This window comes from Parathielavia appendiculata (genome assembly GCF_033297405.1).
Source record: "Parathielavia appendiculata strain CBS 731.68 unplaced genomic scaffold N657scaffold_6, whole genome shotgun sequence".
Taxonomy (NCBI): domain Eukaryota; kingdom Fungi; phylum Ascomycota; class Sordariomycetes; order Sordariales; family Chaetomiaceae; genus Parathielavia; species Parathielavia appendiculata.
The window spans coordinates 963289-978890 of record NW_026944225.1 but is presented as its reverse complement, the minus strand read 5'-3'; the positions used below and the strand labels follow the sequence as shown (position 1 = coordinate 978890).

At 55.3% G+C, this 15602-nt stretch overlaps 8 protein-coding genes across 8 annotated transcripts; 2 read left to right on the top strand and 6 right to left on the bottom strand.

Annotated features, from left to right (window-relative positions):
* Nucleotides 1-445: 445 nt before the first annotated feature.
* Nucleotides 446-3001, top strand: N657DRAFT_573526 (SIN1-domain-containing protein; the record flags this gene model as incomplete). The annotated part of the gene is made up of 3 exons (XM_062788977.1): nt 446-468; nt 534-2820; nt 2882-3001. The coding sequence occupies 3 exons, from the start codon at nt 446-448 to the stop codon at nt 2999-3001; spliced, it is 2430 nt and encodes an 809-aa protein (XP_062647579.1).
* A 721-nt stretch (nt 3002-3722) lies between these two features.
* Nucleotides 3723-4896, top strand: N657DRAFT_645405 (uncharacterized protein). The gene is made up of 2 exons (XM_062792944.1): nt 3723-4239; nt 4295-4896. Exons 1-2 carry the CDS (start codon nt 4192-4194, stop codon nt 4682-4684), a joined length of 438 nt encoding a protein of 145 aa, XP_062647578.1. The 5' UTR covers nt 3723-4191; the 3' UTR covers nt 4685-4896.
* Nucleotides 4897-5261: 365 nt separating this feature from the next.
* Nucleotides 5262-5781, bottom strand: N657DRAFT_645404 (uncharacterized protein). The gene has a single exon (XM_062792943.1). It carries the CDS (start codon nt 5693-5695, stop codon nt 5468-5470), a length of 228 nt encoding a protein of 75 aa, XP_062647577.1. The 5' UTR covers nt 5696-5781; the 3' UTR covers nt 5262-5467.
* Nucleotides 5782-6344: 563 nt separating this feature from the next.
* N657DRAFT_618898 (uncharacterized protein) lies at nt 6345-6874 on the bottom strand (the record flags this gene model as incomplete). Its single annotated transcript, XM_062790553.1, has 2 exons — nt 6783-6874; nt 6345-6703 (listed from the first exon to the last, which is right to left on the bottom strand). A coding segment is annotated over exon 2 (342 nt), but the record flags the coding sequence as incomplete, so codon positions are not given.
* Nucleotides 6875-7826: 952 nt separating this feature from the next.
* N657DRAFT_645403 (uncharacterized protein) lies at nt 7827-8074 on the bottom strand. Its single transcript, XM_062792942.1, has one exon. It carries the CDS (start codon nt 8055-8057, stop codon nt 7839-7841), a length of 219 nt encoding a protein of 72 aa, XP_062647575.1. The 5' UTR covers nt 8058-8074; the 3' UTR covers nt 7827-7838.
* Nucleotides 8075-9815: 1741 nt separating this feature from the next.
* Nucleotides 9816-10388, bottom strand: N657DRAFT_645402 (uncharacterized protein). Its single transcript, XM_062792941.1, has one exon. The coding sequence runs from the start codon at nt 10247-10249 to the stop codon at nt 10016-10018; it is 234 nt and encodes a 77-aa protein (XP_062647574.1). The 5' UTR covers nt 10250-10388; the 3' UTR covers nt 9816-10015.
* A 390-nt stretch (nt 10389-10778) lies between these two features.
* N657DRAFT_428566 (uncharacterized protein) lies at nt 10779-11375 on the bottom strand. Its single transcript, XM_062787323.1, has 2 exons — nt 11226-11375; nt 10779-11161 (listed from the first exon to the last, which is right to left on the bottom strand). Exons 1-2 carry the CDS (start codon nt 11287-11289, stop codon nt 10869-10871), a joined length of 357 nt encoding a protein of 118 aa, XP_062647573.1. The 5' UTR covers nt 11290-11375; the 3' UTR covers nt 10779-10868.
* An 87-nt stretch (nt 11376-11462) lies between these two features.
* On the bottom strand, nt 11463-13460 carry N657DRAFT_573603 (uncharacterized protein; the record flags this gene model as incomplete). Its single annotated transcript, XM_062788982.1, has 1 exon — nt 11463-13460. A coding segment is annotated over one exon (1998 nt), but the record flags the coding sequence as incomplete, so codon positions are not given.
* Between the last annotated feature and the right edge of the window lie 2142 nt (nt 13461-15602).

Here is a 15602-nt window from a genome sequence, read left to right as displayed (position 1 = left end):
AGGTCGTCTGCCAAGACTGGGGCGGCGTCCCGTGCAGACTTCCACCCGTCCACCCTCGCTGCTTACCCGTACCAGAACAAGCCAATTGATATATGGCTTTACACCTTTCGAGCGACTCCCATGTCGCAACACTGCGCCGGTATCAGAGAGGTCGTCTACCATCCCCATAGGGTGTGGTCTTTATGAGATTCGGCTCTCTGGTTGGATCGAAGCTCACACAGTGACCCATTTGGCCCCAGACGTCTCCTGCGTTTAATGGATGCACTGTCTGGGATCCCCGCGACAACCGATTGATTGGATTCATTCTCCACGGGCTTCTCATTTGTCTTCTTGTCTATCCTGACTGGAGACAAATCCCATATCTCTTGCACTGTTCAGAATTTACCCAGCGTATTTCCACTTACCGATCAGTCTTGACACATTGGGGTGTGTTGGAGGTGTCGGCATGTCGATCATCCAACTCGAAGAGTATGTTCTGCCTGCTGTCTGCCCCCTGACAACTGATTCATTTTGTGTTGACTGTATATAATTAGTCTGGTCTTGTACCAGCTGCGGACCAGCTATCTCAACGACATCGCCGATGGCGTCGGCGAGCGCCTGTTCACCCTGAACGAGGGCTTCCTGAACTCAGCCCCCTTCAAGGCTGCTGGATGGCGCACAAACCCGGCTCTCATCAAGCGAACTCACTCCCCTCCAATCCCCACCGCGGTGGCCTCGGAGTACTTCCAGGCACCCCGCCGCCCCGGCTTGACTCTCGAAGATGAAGGGGAAGAAGGCGCCTTGTTTTCCGGAAGCGTCGCCGAGACTGTTGGCCCCAGCATGGCAACAAAGCGTCGCCGCCGCCGGGAGCAGATGGAGGAGGACGACAGCAGCGACCTCAGCGATGAGAGCGACGACGAGCCCGATCAGCGTGCCGCTCAGCAAATCAAGTTCGCCAAGATGCCCGTACGCAACCGCTCCGGCTCTTCGCCTCCTCAATCATCGACTCTCCGCCAGACTACCACACTGTCGTCACCCCGGCCAGCTGCCCGGAGGGGGTCTCAGTCTGCCCTCGAGACGGTCAAGGAGAGGGCCCGGCGAGATACCGTGACGAGCAGCGAGGTTTCTTCCGAAAACGAGTTCGATGCCTCCGGATTTCACAAGCACCGAGAGGCCGCTCGGGCAGCCGCCGCCCGCGCCGCCAAGTTATCCGTCAAGCTCAACACCGAGCCGATCGAGGGTGTCAAACGCCAGGCGAGCGACCTGCTCGAAGAGGAAGAGGAAGACGACTCGGATGCATCAGACATGTCATTAGCCCTTATCGAGAGCATTGACTCGGCGTCAATCCTGGATGCTGTCAAGAACCCCCTGAATGCATCCTTAAGAGACCAAGTGGTCGGAACGCCTCCCCGGGAATTCACAAGACGATCCACAATTCGCAAGTCGGCCATACCCCCTCCGCTGCATGTACCTGTGGGAGAGCTGCCGCCGCCACGGCCCATGAGCACCATTCGGCCCCTCAGCATGGTACAGCCAAAGAGTCTACTCTCTGCCGCCCTAAGAGCGAAGAAGACAAAACCGGCCCTTCCCTTTGACAGCTTTGCCTCGCTGTCAGGTCAGGGAGACCCCAATCCCATCATGCTTCGAATTTATGCCCCTTTCTCCAAGACGCCATCACGGCCGTTTGAGGTACTCATCCGACGGACCATCCATCAAGGCGAGGGTGGTGACAGACCCGTGACGGTCGCTGATCTGATCGGACTCAGCCTGTGGCGCTACAACGAGGAGAAGCTGGAGCCGCCACTCCCCAGTGACAAGCTGAATGTGAATTGGTGGACGCTGCGCATGGTCGAGGAAGATGGCGAGGTCGACGACGACTTCCCCCCCCTAGAACGGAAGAAGGCCCTCATTTCGTTTACCACGGCCAACAATAAGGCTGGCCGATCCCGCTCGAACTCGAGGGTTTACGACGTCTTCGCATTGGTCCAGGCATCTCCAGGAGAGTTCGAGGAGAACAAACGTAGCACGCCGCAGTTTGAGCAAGAGCCGGCAGGGGCGGAGGAGGACAAGGACCCGACGCCTCGCAGCACCCCGCGACCAGACGATGGCATGCCCCCACCCCCGGCCCAGCCACGAGAGAATCCGCTCCTCAACACGGCGTACCGCGCGAATACAACGATATTCGCCGACATTCCCCAGTTGACACAACCAGCAAATGTGCAGTCGCGCGGAGAGAAGAGGCTCTTGCGCATTCACATTCATTCCTCGGATATCGCCCCAGGACAGATGATCACACTGGACGTGAGCACAGACACTTGGCTGGCCGAGGTGCTCGACATTGCCTGCAGGAAGCGGCAGCTAGATAAGGCCAATCATGTGCTGAAGCTTCCGCATTCCGGAACCGTCGTGTTGCTCGACCGAACCGTCGCCTCACTCGGCAATGTCACCGACTTGGATCTCTATAGGCGCCGCTTTGCTTCCGATGGCCCTCTTATGACCGGATCGCTGAGCAGCTCCTCGCCAAGGCCGCAGCTCTTCACCGACAACGCCAGCTGGACAAAAACGAAGAAGTCCAAACTTTTGGGCACGCACCCGCTGGCGAAGGAGGTGTTGAAGCAGGACGAGCTTGGGGTCGCCGCCAACTACAAGAAATACACAGTCTGGCGCAAGCAGCCCATGCGGCTGTTGTCCGAAAAGTTGCTCGCCATTGATGGCGAGTACATCCACATCATGCCTGCCTCGGGCGGGAAGCTGGCTGAAGGCGACGGCAAGTCGACGACGGTCCACTTCAGCAATGTGGTTGGCTGCAAGGTCTCGAGAAAACACCCAACAAACTTTAAGGTGCGTTTCAAACGGGACATTGCATATATGTCGGGGTCGGATGCTTACATCGCCAAAACAGCTGGTTGTTTTTAAGTCGACGGAGAGCAAGAGATACGACTTTGTCACGAGCAGTGCCGAGTATGCCGCAGAAATTGTGGCCGAGCTCAAGAAAGGCATCTCGCCCTACCGAGAGGTCTGATTGAGGCGTAGTTTGCTTGCGGAACATTCTTGGCCCATCCAACCATAACAGGTGTATGCGACTTTGCGCGGCATGAGCATTGCAAACTGGTTGGTTCGACTGCGGTGGTTGCGACATTGGCCGATCATTCATCCAGCCAGATTGAGTGACATCATTACTGGCCAAGCTCCACCGCACAGTGCGCCGCGAAGTAGCAGCGGATGATGACGCGGAAAGATGGACGGAATTGCGAATTTCCCGTTGGTTTCAACGGGCCGACTTGATTTGATTCGGGTCCCCAGCCAAAAGACATTTGGAAGTTGTCAGACTAGGAGAGAGTTGACGGCCATGTTAACAAGTGGTACCGCTCAACCAACGGGTCTGTTGGAAGACCTACCCGGTCCGCCTAGCGCAGGAACAGTTGCAATTGGCCCCGCCGCCGCGCTTCCTCTGCTTGCGTCTGCGGTACAGTAGAAGATAGGTGAAGCATGCCCACCTTACTGTCGCCTTACCTTTTGAGAAACCCCCTGGACACAAAGGACAATCAACAAGCTGGAGTTCGTGTGTGTTTCTGCCTGAGAAACGAGGTCAGCTCGCCTCAGGTCAAGTTCGAGCATGTGCACTGTGTACATGTACCTTTATGTGTACAACAGCTCACGGCCCCATTGCTTGCCACCTCTATTTTCGGAAGCTTCGGACAGAAGCAGCCCTAAACAGCCTCTTCCGCAACATGTGGGGGTGTCCTTGCGAGGCTGGCGGAAGCATCATGGAGCAAACTGCGCCACCTTAAGAGTGATGCAACCGCACTACGTATCCGTACTGGAGCAGGCTTCATGGCCCTTGCTTCCGGTTGCATTGTGACGGCGACGGGACTGCATGGCATGGTCATAAACGTCTCGTTTGTTGATTCGCTGCATTTGGCCGGTTGCCCGCATTCGAGAACTTGGCTGTTCCAGCCGAGCCCACCGGAAGCATGGCATGGCGTCTCCCTTGCGTTCTGACGACCATGCCTGGCCAGTTCGTTTGCAAAGCTCGCATTATATAAGGACCTCCGACCTTTCATAGTCATCCTGTCTCAGACCTCCTTTGCTTCCATTAGACAAAAACTTGCCCAGCCATAAACACTAGGTGTTCCCAAGAGAACTCACTTGCCCTCGTTTCTATTCCGACTTCCTCTCACTACAACTTTCAATCCAATCCCAACCATCAAGATGCGTTACTACGCCGTCATCGTCGCCGCCCTCGCTGCCCTGGCTTCGGTATGTTTTCTACCCTCGTCCCAATCGGAGTACCTTACCTAACCGGCGAACGCAGGCCCAAGATCAAACCACCACCGCCGTCACCGGCGACACGACCGCTGCCACGAGCTCGTCGATCTCGGACACGGCCTCCCTTTCGAGCGCCATCAGCTCTGCCATCTCGTCGGTCCAGTCCGAGGCCTCGTCCGCGGTCGAGTCCGTCACGAGCGAAGCCGGCAGCGTCCTCTCGAGCCTGTCGTCGAGGCTCTCCACCGCCACCGGCGCCGAGGCCTCGTCCCTCTCGTCCGAGATCGCCAGTGCCACCAGCTCGGTTGGCTCGGCTATCAGCTCGGTCAGCTCGGCCGTCTCGTCCAGGACCTCGGGCGGCGGTGCCGTGCCTGTCCAGACGGCTGCTGTCGGTCTCGGGGCCTTGTTTGGTGGTGCGGCCGTCTTGGCTAACTTGTAATTTCTTCGGCGGGGGATAATTAATTCTTGTACGACTATGGTGGAATGGTTACTGTTCCTTACGAACCAAAATCACAGGGTCGGCGTGATTTAGCTTGTTTTGAAGGTTGAATGGGACGAGCTACTACATGTTTTACGTCCTGCTTAATGAACCCTGCCTAGTCAAACTCTTTCTTGGGCAGGTTAGAATGACAAATGGATGCCACACACTCATTAGCTGCAATTTTCCCTCATTGAGCGTCGGCAAGTCGATGAAACTTTCGTGAGTACATGGGGTTTAGTAGGCCCTTCAGCGAGTCCAAACAACCACATACCAAGTTGGCCGTTTTGATCCACGAGTGGTGACGTCACCTCGGCTGTCTCCACAATTCGACCTACCTGTATCCGGCGCTTCACCGCAAATGGAAAAGCATCGAAGATCCTGCAGCATGCAGCCGAAAAGTCTAGGGCTGGCTTGGCCAGGTTGGTGTGGGGTTCCATATGACAGAGCCATTACATTACAACCACTGGCCCCAAATTCGACAAACAAATTGGGCATCATCAGAAAGTCCCATCCGTAAGGAGGGGATCGAGATTAAAGCGTAGGTAGGTTGTGATTGACACAGCGCTCACAACTGCGGCTTCCCCCTTGAGCATGGCTGATTCTATCATGAATGACCCAACCGATGATGGACAACTGACAGCCAAAACTCTCACTGTTTGAGCGCCTCGTAATCCATCGTGATATCGTATATCTAGCAAGCCCCTCTGTAAATTAACGCCCTCCATACCACCTCTTTAACGATTAACCGCCTTTCTTCCAGGTATCATTCCATAATGCATCCACCACCTGAAAAATAGCTGTTACGTCCCGCATGACTTTATCATCCACCTTCCCCCCAAGCCGCTGCTGCATCTTATCCGGGTGCCACCGGACTCTCTCCTCCTTAAGCCTCGCCGCGAAATCCTTCTCGCCCACCTCATCCAGGCCGATACCGTTCACGAAAAACGCCCTGACCGTCTCCCGCTCCATCTCTCTCCCTTCCACTGTTCTATTCCCCGCCCCGTCAGGCCACGGAATTCCCTCCACCTTACCACCTCCCCCTTTACCTCCGTTCTCCCACTCCGCCCACCGCTTCACATAATCCTCCCACCGCTCCCTCCACCCCTTCCTCCTTCGCCTCTCCTCCCCGCGCCGGAGACACCTCTCCATCTCGCGCGAGACGCGGGCCTCCTCCTCTGCTTTCCTCCTCGCCTCCTCCCGCTCCCTCTCCCGGCGCGCCCGCGCCTCGAGCAAGCCCGCGTGCGTCTTCTCCCACATTTTTTGCCGCACGTAGGCCGCGTACTCATCGTCGGTCATGCGCTCGAGATGGCTGTTGTTGTTGTTGCCTCCGTCACCACCAACGCCCGAGGAAGAAGTCGTGGTGGTGGTGGTGGGGGCCGGGTAGATGTGGATGGGCTGGCCGTAGACGGATTCCCAGTAGGCGGCGCCTTCGTCGTCGGCCATGGCGTCGAAGAGGGATTCGCGGAAGGCGGTGGTGGGGGAGAGGGGCGGGTCTTGGAAGGGGTCGGGTTCTTCTTGTTTCAATCTTGGGCGGGCTGGCGAGCGGGAACGGAGGGTTCGGCCATGGCGGCGGCGGCGATGGTGATGATGACGCGGGGGGTGTCTTCGTTCTCTGGACTCGTGTCTGTCTCGGTCTCGGGATGGCGATCGAGATTTGTGCCGGCGGTCGTCGTTGTCATCTTGGCCTCGCTCGCGCCGTCGCGACGACCTGGACGGCTCGGACTTGAAGCGGAACTTGGTCGTCCTGGGCGCTCTTGTGTCGCTGCCCATTAAGTCGGATGCTTCCTGTTTGAGCGCGTCGTCGTGCTTCGCAGGAACATCGTCGGTTCGCGGAGTAGAAATGTCGGGGGACATGATACGGTCGGGCTTAAAGCGTCTCAGCCCCTCATCGTCGCCATTTGCTTCTGTCTGGTTGATGGACGAAAGAATGTGTCGCCGCTTGGGCGAACGAGGCAATTCCATCCTCCTCGTTGGAAACTTCGACGGTTGTTTCTCCTCTTGAGTTTCTGGTTTCAATCCAAAGTGACGTTTGACGAGCAGGGCTTCATGAACCTACTGTTAAGAGTAGTAGCCGAGAGGATAATTCTCACATCCATTTATTTGGCGTGCACTAGCAGAGTGTACTGAAGGCCAAATGCATAGGCCAGATTGCCAAGATGCTACTAGCATACAGTACTACTCTGGATGATTGTTAGTGCGAAACTACGGACAGGGTCACCGCACTTCCTACGACATCTTCCCAGTTCGACAATCACTGAGTCATTATAGCACAAGGGGATCGGGGATAGAGAAAGGTTTACAGTCAACTCCCAGTCAAGCCCATTTTTGTTGCGGCAAAGTAGGCCGTTCTGTCGTTTGGAAGTCTTGGGAGGACCCCCTCGTCAAGGGCAGACGCTAACAATCATTCCCGAGGGGGGGACTGTACGGTACGGTACCCCGCCGGAAGGGTCTAACCTCTCCCGCCCCTTCAGCCCGCAAGGCCCCACCATCTGCTGACGCTTCTCACATCAGAAATACCTTTACATATACTGTGGCACGGAGCCTCCCTCGCAGTTCCTTCTCTCTCTGGTGAGACATTGAAGTTTCCTGCGCAGCAGGTGTGTCTTTCACCTTGGTCTCTCTTCTGCGTCGTCGCTGTCGCCATCCGCTATTATGTCTCAGCCACGAAATGATATACGTTTTCCTGTCTCGGCGCCTTCAGGAACACGACGTATCTGGACGTGGTTGTTATAGTGCCCTCGCAAAGGTATTGTCACTTGCATCTTAGAACTTAAATATACACTACCTGTTATGAGCGCTGCCCGTGCTAGGATTAGGGTTGCATATATATATATAAGCTGGCCAGTTCTAGTAGTAGGCTTTATAAGTAATTAGTATGTAATGCTCTATTAATCAATATTATTATAGAGGCTACTGTAGTCTGGAGAGTCCAAAGCAAGAACTCTATAGAAGCTTTTAATAAGGCCTAAAAGGCTAGGTTGGCCTAGGAGACCACTAACTAACTATAAAGGTATAAGGCCCGGAACTAGGCGCTACCTACCGTATAATCAGCTGACTAATGATTAAAACTTAATAAAGAGCACTAGAAAGATGTAAGGTGACACACACAAGCTCACCAAGGAAGATGCACCGAATCCTCAACAGGCAGCAGGCAAGACGACTGTATTGTGCGTGCACCACTAACCAACTGACTGATCCTTGAGAGAGGGAAGTTCCAAGTTCCAATCTGAGTCTCCTGCTCTCCAGATATCCTCTCTCTGCTGCGAGTCATGTCGCTGCGCCAAGAAATCCACAGTGTCTCGCCCGCCAATTGCCCAAGTGTAGGGCTCATGGTGTGGGCCCTGACAAAAGATATGAAGGCCTTACAAAAGCCGAGAGCTTCTTACTAACTCAGGCCCAAATTGGAGCTATAAGCTTCAAGGACTTCCTCTTCCGGGCCAGGATCTCTTGAATACCCACTCTCTACTGCGAATGCGGCTGGAGCAGAGAGATAGTGGAATACTTAGCTATGTGGTGCCGCCAACTATTGAAGCTAAGAACCTAGCCGGCTACAGAGATACGCTCGCGGAGAGACCTGTGCAGAGCTCTTGACGGGTGGGGAAACAAAGAGAGAAAGCTTCCAAGGAAGGTGATTAGGTAGCTACTATGCTCTAGGAGGCTCCTAGAGTATAGGCTAGCTGTACAGCTAGAACTGAGTTAGTTCGATGGCCTAGACAGCCATCTGCGCCTTCTTTTCGCTATAATAGGTAGATTCAGGACTTCAGATTGGTAGAGAAGAGACAGAGGTTTTTAGTCTAGCCTCACAGACATGGTTTTCCTTTATAATTAGTAGTAGAAGGTCTGGCGAGCCCTAAGGCATAGCGGTATAAGAATAATAATAATAATATATGACGTGTAATCTTGAACTTAACTCCTATAATCTTCTAATTACTCTATTATTTCTACTATAGTATGTATTATAAGCGAGTGTGCATTATAAGTGAATATGCAATTTCCTGCCCGACGCGCCCCTTGTCGGCAAGCTCTAGGCACATAACTTCCATCCAGAGCCCTGGATGTGTTATTTCCATTGATACAACTACTAGAGGGCTATGTCAGGGATCGTGACAGAGTGAGGTTCATGTGTGCAATTCCTGGTTCGACTGAACAGTTCGAACCACGGTCTCTCTTTTGAGAGTGTTACGCAGTGGTCAATTGCGCCCAACCGTAACATTTTATTTCATCACTTTCTGTCTAGTTATTCTAGTTCGTAGTTCTCATATCACCTTCCACAACTGCGTGCACAGTAGCCAGTGGCACTGCATGCATGGAGTGTCAGCACCACGATCCGACGCTGTTTACGTGCCACACAGGGTGCTCCACTGCTACCAGACCCGAGGAAGCGGGTGATGTAACGTCGCTTTTCCCAACTACGCATACGGCGTACGGGAACGGGAGGTTAACGGTGCTATCCACCGCCAAGACGGCACACAGATGGTCGTACTCCGAACATGCACGTCGACGGGTCGGTATCCGTTTGTGATCGCGGCTGTTTCCGGATATGTTACCATATTGCCTCTTCTGTATGACGAAGATCGATGTGGTCGGCCTGATAGGAAATGAGCCTAGTCTGGACCGGTGCGGTTGATCCCCTTTTTACAACGATTGCGTCTCGGATTCGGAACCTATAGCTGGGTTTGCGTCAGCTTGTGCTCTCTCTCTTCCGAATCTGGTGCTGACCATGGGCCAGACGTATCCATATCCGGCTGATCAGTGAGAAGCTCAACCTTCATAAGGCTTAAGCGGCTTCACACGGGTGTCCCCAACTCGCGACTCCGTGTAGCCATGTTTCGGACATCCATCGTTGTCGTTTTCGTTGTCTTTGGCTAAGCAATCCCAAAGAAGCCCCTGGCAGCCGCAAGATGTCCATCATTCTTGTGGATTCGTTCCCATTCGTCCCCGTCAGTGTCTGGTTTCAAGCAGTCGAACACCAACAGCATATCTTGCAGATACTTGCAGATAGATACTGCGCGAAAGCCGTTCGTTCTTGGATAACTTCGACAGAGCGATCAGCATGCCCAGATGCTCGTCCCACGGATTTTTCTTTCTATTTTATTGTTGAACCCTGGGCACGGTTCTCATTGTCAGATTGGGTGGGCGTTTGCGCCTGCAACTGTCACGGTCGATTCCGCCGACAAAGACAGCTTGCTTTCTCCTGGAACGACTCAGACGACATTACTGATGAACAGGTGTCTGATGGCAGCTGACTTATGGACTTTGACATGCCGTGAGAAGTGACGTGACGTCTAGTCACACCGGGGAAAGGGCCGAGGCGAATAGGTACCTTTGTTGAGGATCTGTCCGTCTGAGGCTACCAATTCTGCTAGGGAAGTTGGGGGTATGAAAGAGCCGGAATGAGGCTACAGCGGTAGGGGCGGCAACGGCGACACGCCCAGGTGCTTTTTGCATCGCTACGTTTTCTGGAGGCAGGCCAAGCAACAGCGCCACCGCCATCCATCCGACATTATGCGGCGAAGCATCCATGCATCGTTGTCCTTGTCGTGAGGCTGAACGTAATGTGTTGACATTCACTTGGGCTGTGAGAAACGAGGTCAAGCGGAAAGAGGCTGCGGCTAATCACACAGTCGAATCGCGCAGGTCTGGAATATGCAGGTATTCCACGATCACAGCTCCCACTCACAGGATAGGCAGCTTTGACCTTATAGGATGGGAGACGGCTTGTTTTTGAATGATTATTGATTTTGAACTGCCGTGTCCTTCCATGATCACACAGGATTTGGATTTTGTTTTTGATGCTGCATTGCTGGGCGGCGCTCCGTCAGACAGCTCACTCGGACAGTTCATGTCTCTTACTGTCAGGCATCTGCAGCCTTGTCCGAGACAAGAAGACCTTAATCACGAAAAAGGCGGCCGGGCTCATTTCTAGCCTGTCCATCCATGCAGAGGATTTGCAGATTGGCTGACAGGGAACTTGATGTCCGTCCAAATCAACAACCCCCCTTGAGATGGCCGCCTGAACATGCCTGTACCACCTCCCATTTCTCCTAGGCCATTCGCTCCCTTCCATCCACTCGTCCACCCCGGTCTGAGCCGCCCTAAGGTCTCTGGTTGGGTCGGGTATCCAATGAAAGATGATGAGTCACTACGTGATGGGCGCGCTGAGACAAAAGAGACAAAAACACACTTCTGAGCCTCCGAAGTGGGGGAGAATCCAGTCTGGTATCAAATGCTCCGCCCAAATAGACCAAAAAAAATAAATCAATAGAAAAAGGAGGGAAAAAAACCCCCAAGACGGTAAAAGGGTAAGAAGTAGAAAAAGTATATATACTGATCGCAACAAAACACCCCCATAACTTTCCCCCCCCCCCAAAAACTCACAAGGGTTGAAAAATGTAGATGCAAACAAAGGAGAAGCCAACCCAACAGAGTGGCATGCTACTAATAGAGTCAGCGATAAAATGCAATATAGGTCAGATGAGTGATAGCGAGAGACAAGAACCTGAGCGACGAGACACAGCTTTTGGTGCCTTTCTTCCCCCTTCTTCCCGCGGAGATAATTCCATTGCCGGTTGCCCGAGCAGAATCTCTAAGTCCTCTAATATAGCCGGCCCAACCCAGGGAAAAGAAAGGGAGCGAGGAATGGCAAAAGTTAGCCAAAAAGGAAGACGTGGAATCCAGTCTAGTCCGAATCCCAGCCGGTCGATATCGGAAGCTTTACTTCCAGAAGGAGCCCTTGCTACCTGGGGCCGCCCTCCGCTGCTTGGCGCGGTTCTGTAGCCCACCCCGTCTCGTAGGGCAATCTTCTAGTTGTGACGTACGGGCTTCCTGATTGCGGTGGTGGTGGCATCGTCGTCGGCGGAGGAGGGACGGTCGGAACCGGCGGGGGTGTGGTTGATGGGGTCCGGGCCTGGTCAAATCGCAATGGCGGCAATCGCGCGTTCATCGGGGGCGGCGTGAGATGGGGTGAGTGCGGAACACCACCAAAAGAAGCTGGTAGTGGTGGTGGAGGCGGCGGCGCCGGAACGGCACTGCTGATCGGCGGCAATGGTGCAGGCGTCATCAGGGTGTAAGAGCTGGTTGACAGCTGTGGCTCCGAATCCGTTCTCCTCCGCCTCGCCGGGGGCTCAAGCGCGGAGGCGTCACCGTAGGAGCTCGAGCGCGGGTGCGGGTAGGATAGCGGGTTGGCGGGCACTTGCGGGAACGGGGTTGGGTGGTGCTGGAGTGGTTGCGGATGGCCATGGGGGGGCGGCGGCGGCGGGGGCTGGACGAGCAGGCCACCGCTGCCCGAGGCAAAAGGCGCTCCCGGGGTCCTCGAGATGGGGCTCGGAGGCCCTCTGCCGGCCCATTCTTTGCCACCTGGCAGTTGGGATACGATATCTCGCAGGCGGTTCCGTTCGTTTCGATAGAAATCCCGTTGAGCCTCGAGTTCCTCGCATCGTCTAGTAAGCTCCTCGGCCCTGTGCTCAAGCTCCCGGTTTACGTTCTCCAGCTTTTGTAGTTCCTCCTGTTGTGACCTCTCCCGTTCCTTCTTCCGCTGTCGAAATCTTGCCGAGGCCCCCGCGTTGCGCTGCCTCTTCTGGTCCGCTACTTTCGACCCCTGGTGGACATCAACCGGGACAACAATCTCCTCCCCATGACTAGGTGTAATGGTCAGGACTGGCTGGCCTTCTGTGATGGACAGATTCCTTGCCCCTCCGATGGACATCGATCCCAAAAGGCCAGGTCCCCACCTCGTGTCCGCTAGGACCCCAGATGTTCCTAACGGTTGTTGACTGACCGCGGGGGGAGCCGCAAATGGAGGTCCTGATAGGACAGGTCTCCCGCTCCGCTCGCGCTTCAAGCTTCCCGGCTGCTGCGATGGTTTGGGACGGGGCGCCGATGGAAGACCATGGCTCAAGCTGGGGTGCGAAAGCGATCGGACAAGCCCGGATGTCGGTCTCGGTGGAGAGGGTTCCGCTGGTCCTTGTGCCGAGCAAGAGCTGTAAAACTGTGGTGGTGTTCCGAGTCTGGAGAGCCCGCTCCCGTGTATTTGGGCGTCGTGGGCCGAAATAGCGCCTCTCGGTGTCGGAGTCGCTAGGCTTGGGGTGGCATGTTGCGCCTCCACTGTCCTCATCGCTGCTCGACTCAAGCTTACGGCTCTTGGTGACTTGGGCGTCAAAATCCGCCTTGCCGCTATGGGGTATGGATGGACAGTGTTGGGGGATCCCCAATCCCCTGATTTAGGCTGGGCTGCGGGAGATGTCGTTGGTGGATTTGTTGATTGTGGTGTGGTTGCGTCTGGGTTCTGGTAGCTAACAGGACGCGGCGGCGATGCTTCCCTTTCGTACTGATCAGGCCCCATAGGCGGCTGCTGGCGTCCTCCCGTGACGGAAGACTGGGCGAAAGACCGAAACTGTTCCGTCACTTCCCCATGCGTCCCAACTGGATTCAGTATACTGCGAGTGTCCAACGCCTGATTGACAGCCTCTTGGCTCGTTGCATCGTCCTGAACCTGCGCAACGCTAGCAGAACCGCGAAGTGGCTGTGATCTCTGGTCACCTTGTTGGGTGCGACTCCGCTGAAGCAAAGGGGAGGCTGTGGTATCTGTCGCTCTCACCGGGGACCGTGAGGAGTGAGAGACAGGGCGAGGCGCAGATCCTCCCTGCGACATCGCGACCATTCCCCTTTGGCTCTTGGAGTTTTGACTTCGCTGACATTGACGTCTGCAGCCGTTTTCAGGTACTGCCTCTCGGGTGGCCGTTGACAACAGCTGCAAGGAGCCCGCGCAAACCCAGCCCAACGCTGGTTCTCGAACCGGCCGAGATAGAGATTGGATCGCCACACTGATAGATTTGAGTCCGGAACGGGGACGTGCTTCTTGCTCTCGCGTCTGCGCCCCGGTGGCCCAGTGAGGTTAGCTGGGGCGATGGCCACTGTCGGTGAAGGGACGGCGTGTCCTGTAGAGGAATGAACTAGGCCACGGCCACGTCGTCGTCAACAACAGCCCGCGGGATAGCCGTGCCAACAAAAGCAACCCTCCAGAGAGTTACAATAGATAAGTGTTCGGGATCGGAAGCCAGAGGACGTTGGCTTGCGTTAGGCCGGGCGTGCTACACGGGCACCGGTGAAGCCACGCTCTGAGCCAGTTGGGCGAGGCAGAAGCCGTAACAAACAGGTGACTCCCAGCCAAGCAGAACAGAGAGCCAGGTTTAGAGCGATCGACGCCAAAATCGTAGTCACGGTGGGCCGAGCACTGATGAGTTGCGGATACGGACAGCCAGTGGACGTCTCTCGGAGGACTTGGGCACACTGACTCGTTACGTGGGATCTCTAATGCGGTAAGGGGGCTTCGCGTATGGACAAAACAAGAGCCAGGAATCTACTCTTGTGTTCTCCTGCTTTCAGTCCAACTCGCCAATTGATGGCGAGGTTTTGCCGTCATTGGTGAGGATCGAGAGGCGCAAAGACGAGCAAGCAGGGGCGCTATTGTGACACCGGATGTCGACGAAGGTGTTTCGACGCCAGGAACCGTACCCTTTTCTGGCCGGGAGTGTTGATCCGTTGTTACCCCGAAAGTGAGGGGGTGGGATATGTATGTGGTGAAAGGTAGAGCCTGATATGACTCGACGGTCGTAAACTGTGATGCTTCCAAGGAAGAGTAACAGAAGTCACGGCGTCAATGTTCATTGGAAAGGGAAGTTCCTGGGCCCTGGCCTTTGGACCGCCCATTACGTCCACCAATTTCTTATTCGGCGGTATGGTATGGTACCTCAACGGGGCTGTCCTTGATGACACCCTCGTCACTGAGCGGCGTCGTAATGGCTCAGCCTAGTGCATGGGGCCAGCCAGGGGGGCCATGCTGACGGTGGATGTCGAGCTAGGACCACAAGGAACCGGGGGGTGTGTCCTGGAGATTGGTCGGGTCCAAAGGCCTCGTCCACGCTTTGCAACTCGTTCGGGAATTCTCCTTTTGAGAGAGGAAATGACGGGTGTTGGTAACGGTCATGTTGTCGATGAGATACTCATTGCACAATACGCCCGCATCAGCCTGCGAGAGATCCTTGGCCTGAAAGCAGGCTTGCAGGTGATGTCTGTTGACCGCCTTGACAGACCCAGAGGACTGGGCGCGCGCCGCCGAGCGAATGTCGCGCATGCAGCACCCACACCATACACGCCCCCTCGCAACAACTTGAACGGCGCTTGCTTGGCCAAGCTCGGCAGGTTCCTTTTGTCCCCGACAGCCGCTGGTCTCGGACAACATCACAGCTTTCGTGGCCACAAGCCATTCTTGAGCACATCGGGACCAACCGAGTCTAGAGGCAAATGGAGCGAGATAGTTACTTGTTGGTGTCAGCGCGGCGGAGAACAACCGTTGGACATCTTGATGTCGGTGCTGGTTGTTGATACCGCATTGAAGCCCAGGCAGGCATGAATCAAGACGGAGAGGCGGTAAGCTTGACCCCTGGAGAGAAGATGCTCACCGACAAAGGCCGCCATCCGCCGCGCTCCGGAAACCGCAGCAGATCCTCGTAAGTGCCGTCTGCGCTGGGTTGATCATGTCGCAGCAGCGGACGTGGGTTGGTGAGCTGGCAGCGCAGACGGGAGGTTCCAGCACATTGGATGGTCGTGAGTAATTTGCTGGTGTTAGCTAAAGCCACGCCTAGAACGAGCTGCGGCAGTTCCACATCAGCACCATTGACGGAAAGCCTAAGCTGCGTCATTTCGGCGCGTCTGCTCACAGCCAGCTATCCTGGTAGGTCAACGGAGATGGGAGGCGTGAGATGAGATCTGCATGGCGAGCGTAGCGCACGCTTGCTTCTTAGAGTAACTTGTTGCAGTGCGGGTGGAGTTGGGTTGGCGGGATCCGAGATGCCCGTCATCGCCTAGGGCGGGCGGC

Excerpts from the sequence above, each read along its gene's own strand:
- N657DRAFT_645405 (XM_062792944.1), top strand. The coding sequence starts at position 4,192 with ATGCGTTACTACGCCGTCATCGTCGCCGCCCTCGCTGCCCTGGCTTCG. Across the intron at positions 4,240-4,294 it reads CCCTCGCTGCCCTGGCTTCG|GCCCAAGATCAAACCACCAC; the intron begins GTATGTTTTCTA and ends CGGCGAACGCAG.
- N657DRAFT_645404 (XM_062792943.1), bottom strand. The coding sequence starts at position 5,695 with ATGGAGCGGGAGACGGTCAGGGCGTTTTTCGTGAACGGTATCGGCCTG.
- N657DRAFT_645403 (XM_062792942.1), bottom strand. The coding sequence starts at position 8,057 with ATGAGCCCTACACTTGGGCAATTGGCGGGCGAGACACTGTGGATTTCT.
- N657DRAFT_645402 (XM_062792941.1), bottom strand. The coding sequence starts at position 10,249 with ATGGATGCTTCGCCGCATAATGTCGGATGGATGGCGGTGGCGCTGTTG.
- N657DRAFT_428566 (XM_062787323.1), bottom strand. The coding sequence starts at position 11,289 with ATGGAATTATCTCCGCGGGAAGAAGGGGGAAGAAAGGCACCAAAAGCT. Across the intron at positions 11,162-11,225 it reads AGCTGTGTCTCGTCGCTCAG|CATGCCACTCTGTTGGGTTG; the intron begins GTTCTTGTCTCT and ends CTCTATTAGTAG.